Source organism: Lissotriton helveticus, chromosome 4_1 (assembly GCF_964261635.1).
Source record: "Lissotriton helveticus chromosome 4_1, aLisHel1.1, whole genome shotgun sequence".
NCBI classification, from domain to species: domain Eukaryota; kingdom Metazoa; phylum Chordata; class Amphibia; order Caudata; family Salamandridae; genus Lissotriton; species Lissotriton helveticus.
In genome coordinates, this window is record NC_136063.1 from 1,717,456,564 (window position 1) to 1,717,473,805 (window position 17,242).

The following is a 17,242-nucleotide window of genomic DNA, read 5'->3' on the forward strand; positions in this document are numbered from 1 at the left end:
GTATCTGCTAGACACCGCCATCCATATTAGCATGGGCAGCGGTGCATGGCTTTCCATGGCGGAGACCCCGCCATTGAAAGCCATGCAGAATCTGCTTTCTGGGGCCCGTTGCGAGCCCCCAGTGTATTGGGGTGGGGGTGCACATGAGGGGATAGGTTCCCCCTACATTGTCATGGACAAGGTGGAAGGCATTGCTCGGTGCCTGTCACTTTGTGCATGACACTGCACACAGTGCATTCCCAGCATTGTGGCGGGTGGTGCAGTGAGCACCACCCGACACAATGCTGGGAATAGAGGTTGCCAGCGCCACCGTGGCGGTGGCATCCTAATCACTGATGCAGGACCGCCGCAACACTGGTGGCCGGTCCCAGCACCGCTAGGGTGGCGGGCGGACAAAAGCCCACCGCCATCCTAATCGGCCCCATGGTTTCTTTTTGGAAGTTGAAAATCTCCAGCAGGACGAGGCTGGAGGCCGATACTGACAAGAGTTCCACAAGACCAGATGCCTCTTTGGTGAAGGACCGCTGAACAAGATTTGCTGCTCTGAAGAAGAACATAATAGGAGCTGCTGCGAAGTCAGGCCGACCGGCGGTGCACATTTTCTAAGTCCCAATGTTTGGCTATATGGGCACCTTTAACACCACCACCAAGGGTCCAGGACTGAAGAGGCAGAACTTGGGAGTTAATACTCACTCATCCTGGATACTGGTGTGGTTTCAAGATGGTTAGAGTCTTTGCCGTTCCTGAGGATCTGATCAGAAGCACACTCACTAACCCTTGGAGTCACTCTGGTATTCCTGGGTTCAAGCAGCAGGGGAGGTCCAGAAAGTGAACTGAAGAGTAGGTCTGAGGATTCTATTTTTATACCTGTTGACTTCTTTGAAGTAGAAGATTCTAAAGTATTCTCCTTGAAGTGCTTGAAGTTTTCTGTTTCCACAGCCCCGTTACTGGCTGTCTGCATGAACAATGCAGGGGTGACAAGATCTTTGTGTGAAGGCAGGGTACTGCCTATTCATTTACAAGTGTGGCTATGCCCAGCTCTGCCCCTCATCCTACCAGTGATGGCCTCATTAGGCATACCTAAATGATCTATTGTGTGGCATTCTGGACGGAATAAATAAAGTCAAACTGCCAAGGACATCCAGTTATGTAACCCAAGAATAGCCTACAGGACCAAATAGCTAGGGCAAGAAAACAACAACCTTTTCAAAGTGACATTAAAATCTGACTTTACCATTAAAGAGGATTATAAATTACAATTTCTCAGACACCAAAGATAACACTTTTACCTGCTGCCAATCAAAATTACCACTTATTAAAAGTGATAAGGCAAACTAATTTTATACTATGGACGAAGTAGGCCTCACAGCAGTGAAAAATGAATTTAGGAGTTTTTCACAACCAGAACATGTAAAACATAAAAGTACATGCCCATCCATTTAATTACATTACACCCTCTTCTGTGGGCTACCTAGGTCCTACCTTAAGGGTGACTTGTATGAAATAAAAAGGTAATTTAACCTCTTCAATGCGTCAGACAGCCCCAGGCTGTCCGATGCAACAGTGGGCGTGTGCGTCGGATGGCTGGGAGTCTTCCGTCCTGCGCACGCGTCAAATTCCGACGCACCGCGGCGGAATTTGTGCCACGGCAAAGATGTTAAGGCTTGAGAAGGGGTATAGTGCCAAGTTTATCTGGCAGTTTAAAACTTCATTCAAGCTGCAGTAGCAGACGTGGGACATGTTTTAAGGGGCTACTTAAGTAGGTGGCACAATAAGTGCTGAAGACCCACTAGTAGCAATTAATTTCTATGCCCTGGGTATATGGATCACCCCTTTCCAAGGGATTTATAACTGAATTAAATATAGACAAAAGGTGCAAGCCAATGCTAGCATGTTTATAGAAGAGAGCACAATCACGGTAGCAAAGGTTAGCATGGTAAAGTTCACAAATTCCTAAGCCCAACGAAAAAAATTCAAAAAAATATAAGCGGTAAAGGGAAACAGTTTGGGAGTGATTCAGCAGAGAGAGCCAAGTCCAACACTGATGTTTACAAAAAAGGCTAAATTTGAAAAACATATTTTAAGCTTCAATTTTGGTGATAAAGCAAGAGACACTGGGAGACTTATTACTGATATTACTTTTGTGCCTGGGGCATTGCAGGTACATCTGTTTTGTATTATTCACCAAGAGGCATTTCACATTGCCTGATGCACTGAGGTGATCACTGCTTGCAAATGGTGACTTCTAATGTAAACTTGTCTGACATGGTGACTATTGCAGCATTAATACTATTAGTAGCGTGTGACAATTTTCATTTAACATAAGTAGCTCCTATTACAGTAAATGTTGGAGACCTTTGTAATATCTTGAATGGTTCATTTGAAAACTTTATGTCAGATGCCATAGGTCTGATTTGGCTTTTATGAAATCTATACTAGTATTATAAAGAGAGAACTTGCACCTTTTGGCCAGGTAAACTCGGGAACCACAGCGCCAATCTACACACCCGATACATCTATGAAAATGTCAGGGTGTGTAGATGGACATAGGCTACATAAATAAAAAAAAAAAAAGTAAATTAAAAAAATTAAGTTTGTAAACAAAGTAGTCCCCTGAAAGTAGCGCCGGCCTGGACCTAGCGCTGGCCGCGACGTGCGTGATGACGACAAAGGAGGAGGGCCGTGCAGTGACGAGCGGCTGTGCAGTGAGGAGCGGCAGCACAGGTAAGGAAAGGGAAAGTGAGACTGTGTGATGCAGGGGGAGGCAAGAAGGAGGCAGCAGTAAATGAAAATGTCGGAGCGCGAGTGAGTCGGGCGGGAGGGGGGCGCGAGTGAGTCGGGGCGGGAGGGGGCGCGAGTGAGTTGGGGCGGGAGGGGGGCGCGAGTGAGTCGGGGCGGGAGGGAGTCGGCGCGGGAGGGGGTCGGGGCGGGAGCGGGTGTACTGCCCCCAGCCCCTTTCTGCCCCAGGCAACGCTGGGGTGGGCTGCTAGTATTACTATAAAGGTAGTTAAGCTGATTTACTTATTGTGAAATTCATTCATTATTGTCAATTAGCCTGTTATGAGTGATTGTTGTTATATTATGTTGAAGGCTTTTGTGACATAAAATGTCACAGGTTAACATAATAAACAATAGTTTTGGTGTGGGTTACCATCTAGAATAAACCCTAGGTAAAGTAGATTTCCCCTGTGCCATACCAGCTCCCCAAAATACCCTGCAAGCCTCAAACTTTATCGAAAACCAGGCAGTTTTCTGCATTTCTTTGCAACTTTCAAAATACGCAAAGTGATCATCACAATTTACCAAACATTTCCCCAATTGTCCCGATAAAACCACTAACCCAGTTCAGCGGCTGGACCCAGTGTTCGCAAAGTGGAATAGATCAAATCAGGTTTGTCTAATTTTCAGAAGTGTATAGCATTACAGGATTACACATGGCTGTAGAAACTGCAATAGGTTGAAACGAAAAAAAATAGGAGAAACTAACGATCAATTAGGAAAATGCAAAAACTGTGGGAAAAATGCTTTGTGATGCAACTCTTCTTGCTTGCAAAAGCTAGGAAGATGGTGATCCTAACATGGCAAACCTTTTGTTACTGTCATTTGTAGTAACAAAAACATATACACTTCTTGTACGGCCATGCTTATTTCAGTGATTTTCTCAGTTCCCTCCAAGGGTTTCTAAAACCCACAGGTACCTTCAGAATCTGCAGGATGTTGGGAAAAAAAGAAGCACATTTGGCGTGGATACCTTTGTGTTAGTGTAAACTTGAGTTACCCTTGCACATCGTTTTAATTTTATGTGTATGTGTAATTCTGATGATTATGTGACTAGTGGGTGACTTGTGAGAATGCTTTCTGTGCTAGGCTTATATTCTTGATGGTGAACAAAAGGGAAAAGCGGTCTGATGGGTTTATTTAGGAAACATATCAGATGCCATAGTACTGATCTACCTATTATAAAAACTTATGAGAAAGCCTGCAGGCCTTTCTTAGGGACTCATTCTTAGGGGCTCATTACGATGGCAGATGGACTGCAGTCCGTCCGCCATCATCCCGGGGATTGGAACATGAGATTACAATGTGACTGACACAATGTAAATAATGCATGTTGTGCATTTCCCTTCACTACGTGGCAGGCACCATGTGGTGCCTGCTACATGGTGCAGGGAAATGGTGCCTCCCCCCAAGTGCACAAACAAGCAGCCCCTGCACGGGGGGAGCCACAACGGGCCCCAAAGCACATTCCCACCAGCCTTTCCATGGTGGTTGAATCGCCATGGAAAGGCTGGTGAGAATGCAGCATCCTAATCTGGGCGGTGCCTGCTAGGCTCTGCCACCATTTTGTGAATATGGGCGGATCCCACAGGCAATCATAACAATTGCCTCTGTCGGACCCGTGGCGGACGGGCTTTCCGCCCGCCAGGCACACCGCCCGCCATCCTGATCTGGCGGGCGGAAAATGGCCTTACAATGGCAGTGAACCCACCATCGTAATCAGGCCCTTATTTTAAGTGAAAGTCAATGTGAAAGCTGATAGGCCTTGAATAGTGGATTGTTAATACACTGAAGTAAAGGCTACAGACAGACATTTTGTTAAATGGAATCTGACAGATTACCATAATAGGTAAGGATGTTGGTGTTAGTTACTCCACAAGACAAAATCTGGTAGAGGAGCTGCCATCTGACAATCCTTGTAATGCAGTTTTAAGGGGGTTGTATAATGTTTTGGTGGATTATTATTATACAGCAGTAAAACCTTAAAACAGTTACTATGTTACATAAATCCTCGTAGATTACTGTGGTAGGCAAGGAGTCTGGTGTTGAATACCCTCCTGACTAAACCATGAGTGTAGAATATTTGCACTGTGAAAATCCTTGCCAGGCCCTTTCAGGAAGGGTTGCATATTATTTTACCAATTCTAATTTTGTACATATTTTACATGTTATGTCTGTGTACATAATGGTTTCTTTGTAGGAAAACTTATGCTCAATACAGTAGGCCAGAATTGGTTGCGGTGATGAGACAAGAATAAAGGGTTAAGGCCTAATGGTTCATTAGGAAAAGGTATGCCACATGCCATAGGTCTAACTTGATTATTAAAAAAAACATTACAACAAAGGCAGTAGATCTGACTTATTTCTCTTGATAACATTATGTTGAACCCAAAAGGCCTTTCCGGGTGGATTGATATCACACTGTGTCAACGCTGGTAGACAGGCATTTTGGTATATGGAATTTCTCATATTACTGTAGTAAGCAACGTGTTGGTTACCTCTCCTGATAAACCGTGGTGGCAGACGATGATCACTGCTGGACTTCTTAGGAGGGTCTGGCATGTTGTAGTTGCATGCTGGGCCCTTGTAACAAAAAAGACATAAACTCCACATACAAATGATACTCACAGTGTATTTGGATCAGCCCTCTACTGTCTCATTGAGTGTCATTGACATTCTGCTTCTCCCTATGATAACATACTGCAAAGAATTATGGGCTTACTTTTTTCTGCCATTAGTTTTATTGCCCTGTGACTAACAGCAAGTTTCCTGATGACATGTGCACATATGTCAGAAAAAGAGTTCACTTTAGTGTCTGGGATGGTGGCCAGTCTATTAATTTGACACTTTTCTTTTATAGGTTACTTTTCATATCTCCCTATTATAATATTTATTAGGATATTGCATCTCCCCAGAGACTTCTACCAGACATCTCATTTTCTGCTCTTTATTCATTTCTTTATTTTGGCCAATGGCCATAAAAGAAATACAATTAGCAAAAATTCAAAACATCAGTTACAAGGTCATCTAAAAGTTGTACAGATGCCATGCATATACATGTTTCTCAGAAGTGACCACTATTGGACTAGGGGCATGAAGACAGGTATTCAAGTACAGACCCTATACAAAAACCTAATAATGGTCCTTCCAGCCTATAGTACAGAATTTCCATATCATGCTGTAACATTATATATTTTTATAAAAATACAAACCAATGCCAGTAAACCTTAAAAACAAAAGGCATTACTAGGCATCTGCATACTGTATTTACCAGGTAGATTATATATTTTTTTGCCCATGTGGTAGCATAAAAACAAGGATACAGCTGAGGTTACTTTTCATACAGTGTCTCCCAAAACAACCTACCTAAATAAAGTGCTCTAGCTGTATTATAATGATAAAATCACAAGTTCTAAATTCAATAAAAACATAGTTTATAGTAGAACGGAAATTCACATTAAGGCTTGGCAACGGCTGTAGTAAAGGTAAAAGAGCCAATTGTTTGTTGAATTGACATATGGGTTCCAAATATTCAGCAGTGGAGAAGACAATGACTGGTGATGTGTCTGCTCTACATAATCTTACTGCTACCCTATCTTGGATTGCACCTAAAAGACAGCACAAAGTCCAAAGGCTACTCTGCTTCTAATAATATGGCCATCGGTTTCTTCAACACCTCTACAAGCAGGACATACTTTTCTACCTCCCTAGTTACCATTCCATAAAGAAGTAAAGTTAGCAAGAGTTAGCATACCTAACCTAAATCTTATGTAAAGAGCTTTTGTGAATGAGGTATAGATGTCATTCATATAATTTTCAAAGTAGGAGGTCGGCTTGGATCCTATGAAACAATCATCATTTGGCCCAAGCCAACCCGTTTTGAAATTTTGGCCTCCTCAATCTCCCAATAAATGGTCTTCAGTTTCTGTATTGTGGAGCATGTAATAGTTTCAGGGGACAACCAATACTCATGTAAATTCATGGAGTATATAGTCCGCTTACAAATGCCACTCATTTCACCCGCACTAGGCTGCATCCTGCCCCACTATTTTTACACTGGATAGCCATCTTGGAATGGAATGGTCTTAAGTTCTTGACTGTTTTACTATTCCAACATGGCAACTATATTTAGAAGCAGTATTTTCACCACCTTGGCTAGGTGCAAGAGTTACAAGCATTTTAGTACAGAGCAGAAACAGATCACTCTTTACAGAGTATTCCAGCACTAAGATCCTATGAGAGGAGGCCTAACTAAACCCCGCACTCACAAGGAGGTAATTAATTGACTGTATTACACTCTTCTTTGTACTCATGCATCCATTCACCCACCACCTGACTAGTGCTTGCCCATCTGCAATAAAACAGATACAAAAACGTTCACAAGCACATGGAAAATGAAATAAAAATAGAAAAGGAAAACAAATTAAAACATTCCACCACCGAACCTTGGAGGGCAAATGCTTGCAATACAAAAATAATTAGCAGCAATGTGTTTGCCATCTTTGAGCCATTTCACCAGAATGACTGTGAAAAACAATAATAACCCTATGGACAATCATGCATTAATTACAATTAATGTTATGGTGGTATACAGTAAAACTTTAACGAATCATTGTCATGCCTATTAATTGTTTATTTTAAAAAAATCTATGCAGTTGTAATTAAAATAGCATACTACAGAGGACGAAGGCACTATATTGTGAAATATATTGTGCTTTTTTTGAGAATGTAGAATCCCTTTATGCCTGAGACATCACAAGATTCCAGCCACTCCTCCCCATTTTTGTGAGAGAGTACAATACCCTCTCCTTGCTTCCACAATACATCATATACTTTAAAAGGTAAATCCCTTCAATTTATGTTGGCTCAAGGCATGGTCTTTGTCAGGGCAAGCTGGAGAAGTATTAGTGTTTTGCTATATCTAGCATGTTTAATATTGGAAAGCTCAATATCTTGTGAACTACACAAACATAGGTCAAATCAAGAAACAAACACAGAATGGAAGAAATACAACTTTAAATAAAGTCACTTAACTTAATAGAAACTTCTATGTCCAGGTTAGGGTTAGATAATCCCAAAGGGTATGTGACATGGAAGTACTCATGGACTTCCACGCCACACAGTGTTGTCCCCGTATATCAGCAGGTATGTGCTCCATACGAGTGTCGGATCTCTTTGTCAGCGGCTTTGTACTGACACATATCATTGGAGGCCATGAGCCAGAGAGCAACCGACTGCACAAGATTGGATTTTAGGTCTTCTTGAGTACTTCCATACCAGATACCATTTGGGATTATCAAAGCCTAACCTGGACACCCCCCTATTATATAATACTTGGGGCCTGATTATGATGTCAGTCAGAAAGCCTCCAATCTACAGTTGGATTCCCCTAGACCGTGTTGGAACTCATCATAATCGGTTAGTCAGAATTGTTTCTGAACAACGGATTACGATGCTCGCGATTGGAAGGAGATCCGTTTGGCCATTTTGAATTGGTTCCGAATGTCATTCGGAGAATCCAAGTCAGTCAGAGCTGCTTCGTACAGATCTACAGACTGAGTTTCTGACCGACTGATTACAATGTAGGATTCCAACAGCCTTTCTGACTCGGTCTGTCTGACATGAAAAGGCTACAGGAAATTGACGTTGGGGCCCCTAGCAGACCCCCTTCATCCTGAGGCCTCCGGTTTGGGGCCGAGGGGGGTACCAAAGAGTCCCCCTTGTAAAATCATGCACAGTGTGGTAGGCACCATGGGGTGCCCACAACAGGGTTCAAGGGTTTCCACAGACACTCCTTTTCACCATAGGAGCCTGTGTTGTCAGTCGGAACAGAGGCCACCATTGAAGTCAATGGGAGTTTTTCTGAACACGGTTTGAAGCATCATAATCAGTCGGGATGAAGCTTCGAACCGAATCCGGTTGGCGGTTTAGGATCTGACCGACTTTGGAATCAGGCTCTTACAATCCCTTTATGAATGGAAGCATCAATTTACAAGCTTTAATTAATATACGCAAAAATGTTGAGTTATTCAGAGGCACCTGCAGTTTCAGTGGAAAAAACGCAAAAAAGAAATATCTCCATTATCAGGATTAAGAGTCTGACATACCAACAGATATTATACTGAATTGTCATTCCGTGGCTTACTGAAGAAGGCAACCAGCCAAAATGCGTGTAGAAATATATTTACATTTGTTAGGCCACAATTGGGTAGAGGTCATTGCAATATCAGAATAAGCATTCTTTTGTATAATATATGATCATAATTGATGATATCTTTATCAGTCAGTATGAGAGATGTGCAAATGTATGAATGCATGAGGATTGATGAGTAAGAATAAATTGCATTTCACCCATTTGAAATTATATATAATGAGTTTGTATTTTTGTGAAAAAATATAATATAGATACAGGGATATTTATATTTTTTCATAATAATAAATAGTATTTTTCTATTTTTGCATCTACATGTCTCTCTGTTTGCCACAGTATGTGCCTTTGACCTAATTTTCTTTATTAATATCTGCCCTAGACCTTTCTGTAATTTACCCATATTATCCCTGCCTTGGGCAAATTATCTAGTAGCAGGGGACCCCTCTTACCTTCCAGTGAACAGGTATGCTGGTGGAATGTGTTCTGATTATCCTTGGGAAATATTTCTAGAAGAAGATAGGTGACAGGGTAAGACTTTCTTATGCTACATGTGTTGTCAAATAGGGCCAGGTTATCTGATTAGTTGTAGGGCCTTGTGTGACAGAAATGATTTAGCAAAAATAGGAGAATTATTAACCATTCATTAAATTTTTTTAATTATGAGAATGGGAATTTTAAACCACATTACAATAAAAGTGAGCCCACCCTCCTTGCAGCCACCAACAACATCCGCTTCCTCCTTGACAAGGGCAAAACAGCAGCCCTCATCTTCCTGCACCTCTTGGCCTCCTTCAAACATCGTCTCCCCCTGCACCCTAAGTACATGACTCCATGACACTGGCATCAGCGACTGGTCGAATGCAGTGAGTCAGACTACCACCTTTCCTCTCAGAACCCACAAAGTTCCGCTCCAGAGTGCCCCAGGGCTCATCCCTGAGCCCCACGCACTTCAATGTCTACATGGCCCCTCTCACAGCCATCATCAGGAACCACAGACTCAACATTGTCTCCAATGCAGGCAACACCCAGCTGATCTTCTCCCTCACTAATGAACCCACAGCCACCAGAGACAACTTCCACAACAGGATGAAGGTTGTCGCCACCTGTATGAGAGACAGTTGCCTCAAACTCAACTCAGACAAGACTGAAGTCCTCATCATGGGATCCACCCCCTCAGCTTGGTATGACTCCTGGTGGCTTGCTGCACTAGGAACACCCCCCACACCCACAGACCATGCACTAAACCTGGGCATCATACTGGACTCCTCGCTCACGATGAACTACCAGATCAATGCCGCCTCCTCATCATGTTTTCATATGCTTTGCCTGCTTCGAAAGACCTTCCAATGGATCCCCACCGAATCCAGAAAGAAGTTCTCCCATCTGCTCATCAGCACCAGACTCAACTACAGCAACACAATCTATGCAGTTGTCACCCTGTAACTCATCAGGAAACTACAGAACTTTACAAAACCTCGAAACCTTACCTATTAAGATGGTGGAAATTTTAAACAAAGCCTCAATTCATTCTATGCTTTATAAAGAATAGAAAGCACACACATTTTTAAAAGTGCATTACCATGTTATGTTTAAAGTTTCTTGCTTAATTCATAAGTTCTTTTGCACCTAATGTTATGTATTTAGTTAGTAATAAAAATGTTCTTTAAAGGAGGGTTAGGAGATAAAGTTATATTAAATAAGATGCTAAATATGATGTGGGAAGGTTTCTTGTCTGTCTGATGGATGACATATGCAGACTGCCGGGGGGTGGATGTGTCTTTATGGAGAATGCTAGATTACAGTTTTATGCAGAATGAAACTCACGCACATGCTTTATAAATTTGTTTTTTATATACATGAGTTTCTAGTTTAGGAGTTTCAGAACCCTTGCAGACAGATTTAGAGACAGGCGGCTGCAGAGGATTTTCAGACTCCGATGCAGACCTGAAGGGAGCAGAGCAGATGTGATTTGCAGATGCAGGGAAGGAGAGGGCAGACTCTGATGAAGAGCAGAACAGAGGCAGACTAATGCAGATTAAATGCAGATTTTGTCCCATTCTGACTTTTATTAAAATCCCTAAGCTTTATGCTTTGACTAACTGGCTTTGCCAAGGCTTACTTGCTCTATGCTTTGCTTCTCTTTATGGGAGATTCTGAATTATTAATTATTGATTTAGCTTCATGCTAATCTCACTCTTTCTTTATTTTTTAACTCTTCATGAGTTCTGACTGACATCATTTGTGCCTCATTTTCTTAGAATAGGGATTATTTCCTTTACGGAGCGCGCTGTATGTAATGTATAATATGCTCTGCACTAACTTCATTTTTCTATGACCAATTCTGTAACCGGATTGATACTTAACTAATGAATGAAGAGAATCTTAAACATTATTTAGAAAATAGAACCTTTTAAAACAACTCACAACTCTCATTATGGACAAAAATGTTTATTTGCAATTGGTTATGTGCCCATGTTTATAAAGGAGCTCAGTTGGTCCAAATATGGTGGCCAAGATCCTTCACCTTGAGCGGAAACAAGGGTAATGGAAATTAAAGGTAATCGTGCCACATGTTCTAAATTTCCATAGAGAGATTACCCTGAGATTTCCACGTTATCACCTGCAAGAACTCAACTGGCTCCCAGTCTACGAAAGAGTCACTTTCAAGCTCCTCACACATACCTACCAATCCCTCCATGATGCAGGACTAGCATATCTGAACCACCGCCTCTCATTCCACGTACCTACCAGACTCCTTTGTTCCACCCAACTGGCCCCGGCCACCGTCCCACGGCTCCGCAAGACGAGGAACAGGTGAAGATCCTTCTCCCACCTCACTGCCAAGACCTGGAACACCCTGCCTTTCCACCTCAGGCAAACCCCGTTGCTAACCTAATTCTGGAAGGATCTTAAGACATGGCTCATCAACTGAACGACAGTGCCAAGACAGCAGCTTGTGCTATATAAACCATGATTAATTGATTGATGTATCCAAAAAAAAAAAGTCTCCATCCAAATGTGGCAGTATTTGGTCGTCTTACCTTTGGATTGATCCTTAAATACAGCTTAATGAACCCTGCAATAATCTTTGTTTACCAAAATGCTAGGTTGGTTGAAGACTGCAATCAAAATAAAATAACAATAGTTTTAATATACTTATTTACTGACCTCGGTGTCTGTGTTGAGCTGTCTTTGACAGATCCACTTTTTGGAAACTGAGTGTCTGGATTTTCCACGGGAGGAGAAGGAGAAGGAGCAGGATCAGTATGTTCTGGAGAAGATTGCGTCTCTTCTGGAGTCCCACAACTCTTATCCTCTGCCTCATTGTGTAATTCTTTACTACTCAGGCTCTCGAAAGCAGTTACCATGCTGGACGAGTCCTATGGTAGAAAAGAACAAAGATCTAATGCAGCTGGCTTTTTTGATTATATCACAGTCACTTCATAAAAGCATTTAAGAGTATGGGAACTGCTACTAAATGAGTACACTTTTATGCACACTTACAGGCTTTTGTGAATTAGCCCAAAACAGCAGACTCCTGTGCTCAGCAGGGGCACAGCATTATTCAATCACCCGTGCAGTTAAAGGAGCTGTTGACAGTTTCTGTAGCGAGGCCTACCATCGAAGTCAAGGTGCGTCATATAGGTAAATTGCACTTGTGATAAACTAGTTGTGAACTTCTCACCAGCACTGAAAATGATAGCTATGCGTTGCACCCGTACTAAACATCAACAGTGATGGCTTTAAATGAGTTTTATTTTTAACTTCATTTTATGTGCTCAAGTGAGAAATAGCTAGGAAAGTTCTGCTGTAAACCCAGTCAACTCCCCCCCTCTTCTCACTTACATAGTTGGTGTGCAGACAGAATATCGAGTTTAAAATATCGAGTTGCACAAATAGCAAGTCAGAAATAGTATGGTTCAGAAATATCGACAGCAGGAATATCGTGGTCAAGAATATCAGCTTAAGGTAAATAAAATCGATTTTAAAAATATCGAAGTGTTTAACCCGTTGGCTGCTTCCACTTTTTTGCGGCAGTGCGGCCATTTTTAAAAAGTGGGCGCGGTCGCGTCAGCCATTGGCCGACGGCAGCACAAGCGAGGTAGTGCTGCCGTCGGCCAATGGCCGACGGCTGCAGCCAACGGGTTAATAGCATTTGCAAAAATATAGTTGTTAAAAATATCGATTTTTAATTAATGTTATGTATTTTAGTATATATTTTAAATGTACGTGATGTATTTTTTTACAGAAGAATTGTTTGTATTTTTAATATATGTGTTACATATTTAGTAGTTATTCAATTTTTTTAATGTTCATTTTGCGTTTTTAGTTCCTTACCGGGTTGTGTGTTTATAGGGGAATAAGGTGGGAAGTAATTGATTCTTTTTTAATTATTAATATTTGTTTAATTAAGATGTTATAGTGTTAAATGTGTAAAGTAATTTATTATTAGTTAATTAATACTTGGTTGTTAATTAATAATTATTATTTAATTGGGCAAAAAATATGGTAATTGTGTAATTATTTGTAGGTGTATATTTTGGCATTTATAGATGTAAAGAGTGGGAAGTAATTTATTTGTAATTGATGAATTATTAGTTTGTTAATTATAATTAATTAATTGGTAATTAATTATGGTAATTGTGTAATTAATTTTAGGTGTGTGTTTTGAGGTTAATAGGGGTAAAGGGTGTTAAGTAATTTATTTCTTTTATATTAATAATAATTTGTTATTTGATATTAATTAAATTAATTAAACATTTATTATGGCATATGTCTAATTAAGTTTAGGTGTGTGTCGTGATGTTTATAAGTGTAAAGGGTGGAAATTAATTTATGTTTAATTAATTAATTTCTAGTTGTTAATTATTTTAATTTGGGTTTTTGTTTATTTTTTGGTGTGTTGTTTTTACTTTTAAAGGGGTAAATGGTGAGTATTAAATACATGTTAGTTACTTTATAATTATCTGTTTAAAGTAATAGTTTTTCATTTAAAAATACGTTTTTATTGTGTTTTATTATTTTATAGTTTAATTTAAGTGTGTGTTGTGGACAATATAGTGTTACAATATGTGTAGTTAATTAATGTTGATTAGTTATTGTATAAATAATATTTTTAATTGATTATTAATTATGTTATTTATGAAAGTAAATGTATTTTAAAACATTGAAGTGTTTTGTTATTGGTGAGGTGTTATAGGGTAGGAAATCAAATAAATACATGTATGTCTTAATTAGTGTGTGGGTTTGTAAATATTTTCTACTTCAAAAGAATTATTTAAAAAAATATTTATTATCTCATTTTATATCATATTTGTAGGTATTTGTTATATGTAATTCATATTATAATATGTTTTCTTTTTATATATTTAATATATTTGATTCCTAATTTTTTATTTAAATATATATATATGTACTGTTGGAATGTGAATAGTAATTTTTGCCTCTCCTCTATCCAACACTTTCCTACTGTTGCCCTCACTGGAGTGGGAATAGTAATTTTCACTACTCCGTTATCCAACACTTCCCTACTGTTGCACCCACTGGAGTGGGAACAGTAATTTTTACCCCTCTGCTATCCAACACTTTCCCTACTGTTTCACTCACTGGAGTGGGAATAGTAAATTTCACTACTCCACTATCCAACACTTTCCCTACTGTTGCACTGACTGGAGTGGGAATAGTAATTTTTACCCCTCCGCTATCCAACACTTTCCCTACTGTTGTACTCACTGGAGTGGGAATAGTAAATTTTACCTCTTCGTTATCCAACACTTATCCTACTGTTGTACTCAGTGGAGTGGGAATAGTCATTTTTACACCACCGCTATTCAACACTTTACCTACTGTTGCACTCTTTGGAGTGGGAATAGTAAATGGTGCCCCTCCGCCATCCAACAATTGCCCTATTGTTACCCTATTGTTGCACTCACTGGAGTTGGAATAGTAAATATAATTACTCTGCTATCCAACACTTACCCTACTGTTGCACTCACTGGAGTGGGAATAGTTATTTTTACCCCTCCCCTATCCGACACTTTCCCTAATGTTGCACTGACTGTTTTGTGAAATTTAAATTTCAATCTTTTTTAATAGATTCATGCTTTGATTTATTATAGAATTATTTTTTTAGATTTTAAATCATTGATACATATTTTAGTTTTTTATATGATTTTAAACGTTTAACATAAATAAAAATAATAGTTTAATAATTGTTTTAAGTACATGTATATATATGTTAATAATTATGTTTGTGTGTTTATCTTTTTTGTTAAGTGTACTTGTTATATTTTATTAAAATGTATATTAAATGTATTTTATTTGTATATACATATGTATATAAAAGTCGATATTCTATATATCTATATTTTTTAGTCAATATTCTTGTACTTACCTGTTTAATTATAGGAGTCCATATTTTTGTTGTCTATATTTTTTCATCAATATTTTTTACATCGATGTTTATGACATCGATGTGTCAGTGAACCACATAGTCAGTTAATGGTTTATTTTCAGATCCTTTGCCAGTGAGCATTGCACAGTTATTTTACACAGCTGTCTTTCTGTCCAAAACCTCAGCGTCGGAAAGCCAGATTTTGGCTATGGTAACAGATTGTGTGAGCTGGTGAACGTCTCTATCTCACTGCCTCCATTTCCCCTGGAGAGATGGGTATTACATGAATGCGATGAAACTTCTCATTAAACTGTTCATAAAATAATGCTCACAATCTACCTTAGCCAGCACACAGAAGGCAACAGGCAACACCTGCCTGTCAGTTCACCGAAATGCCAGAGGTAGCAGAAGTAACATCACATGCCTTTTGATCTCCACTTTCACTCACACACACATACTTACACACATACACACAAATTCACACATATACACCCTCTCACACATAAACACACTCTCACCTTCAAGCACACACATGACATACATTTAAAAGCATTTCTATTTACCTCAGCTGCCATATAGGGGCATATTCCTGCATATTGTACTGGATCTACTAATTTCTAATGGAAAGAAATCAAACTGTTAGCATAGCAGCATAGCAGCATAGCACCATACACCTCAGAAGTCTGGAAACTCATCTGCAGAGTGCCTCAAGGTTCATCCGTCAGCAATACCCTGTTCAACAGATATATGACTCAACTAGCCATTGTCATCTGTATCCATGCTATCAACATCCTCGCATACACTGATGACACACAACTCATACTGTTCATGTCAGACAAAACCCCAACACAAGGAACACGTTCACCTCCTGCAGAACTGAGGTAATCACCTTGATGAAGTCCAAGTGTCTCAAGCTCAGCCATTGGCAAGACAGAAATAGTTATGTTCAGAAAAAGACCTCACCCTCAAACTGCAATTGCTGGACGGATAACCTCAGACCTACCCACAACAACATGCTGGAAATGTCCTCACAAGCCAAGCTTGACACAGCATCTGGCTTCCACACCCTGAGGAAGCTGAGAAATATCTTCAAATGGATCCTGAGCAACACCAGAAAAAATATCGCTCACTCCCTCATCACCCGCAGGCTGGACTAAGGGAAATCCCTCTACACCAGAATTTCCAAGCTACTTACCAAAAGACTAAAATCCATCCTGAACACACAGCCAGGCTCATCCTCAACCTCCACTCAGGACTTACTTCACACCACAAATCAGAGAGCTCCACTGCCTCCCAATAGATAAATGCGTTCAGGAGAAACTGCTCATAAATGCATTCAGAGCACTACATAACTTAGGCTTGACCAATCTTAACAGTTGTAGCTCCTTCCATCAACCAACCAGACACCTTCATAAAGCCAGAATCGTACTCATACTCATACCACGCATACACAGAAAAAGAATCAGAGCTTGAGCCTCCCCATTCACCATTCCAATAGCATGGAACAACCTCCCACTACACATCAGAGTCTCCTCCTCTTTTTTTGAATTGTATAACAACTGAAGACTTTGCTCTTTGAGTAACCCCGTGCCCCACTTTGAGGCAAGGCTTTTACACCTGCTCATCACTAGGATACCTTAAGGGTAATAGCCCGCTCACCAAATACACACAACACAACACCCTAGAAGAACATAGCCAAAGGCAGAGGACTGCTCTATATAGTCAAGGACAAGCATAATGAAGAAAGAGGAGCTGGGCTGAAAGTGGTTAATGCATTGTGATGTAGGACTCTTTAAAGAGGTGGGTTCTCAACTCTTTCGTAAATTGGAGCAGCTTTGCAGCAACCTGGGGTGTTCCCGATGGATACAGCAATGTTGTTCAAGGTCCTCGGTCCAAAGATGGAAAAGGTCTGTTGCCTT

General features: G+C 40.2%; 1 protein-coding gene across 1 annotated transcript in view; it reads right to left on the reverse strand.

Annotated features, from left to right (window-relative positions):
* MORC4 (MORC family CW-type zinc finger 4) overlaps positions 1-17,242 on the reverse strand; it is an 844,810-nt gene that overhangs the window by 282,173 nt on the left and 545,395 nt on the right. Inside the window, exon 16 of the mRNA XM_078686304.1 lies at positions 12,098-12,309. Coding sequence (XP_078542430.1) covers positions 12,098-12,309 — 212 coding nt within the window. The remainder of the gene's footprint in view (positions 1-12,097; positions 12,310-17,242) is intronic.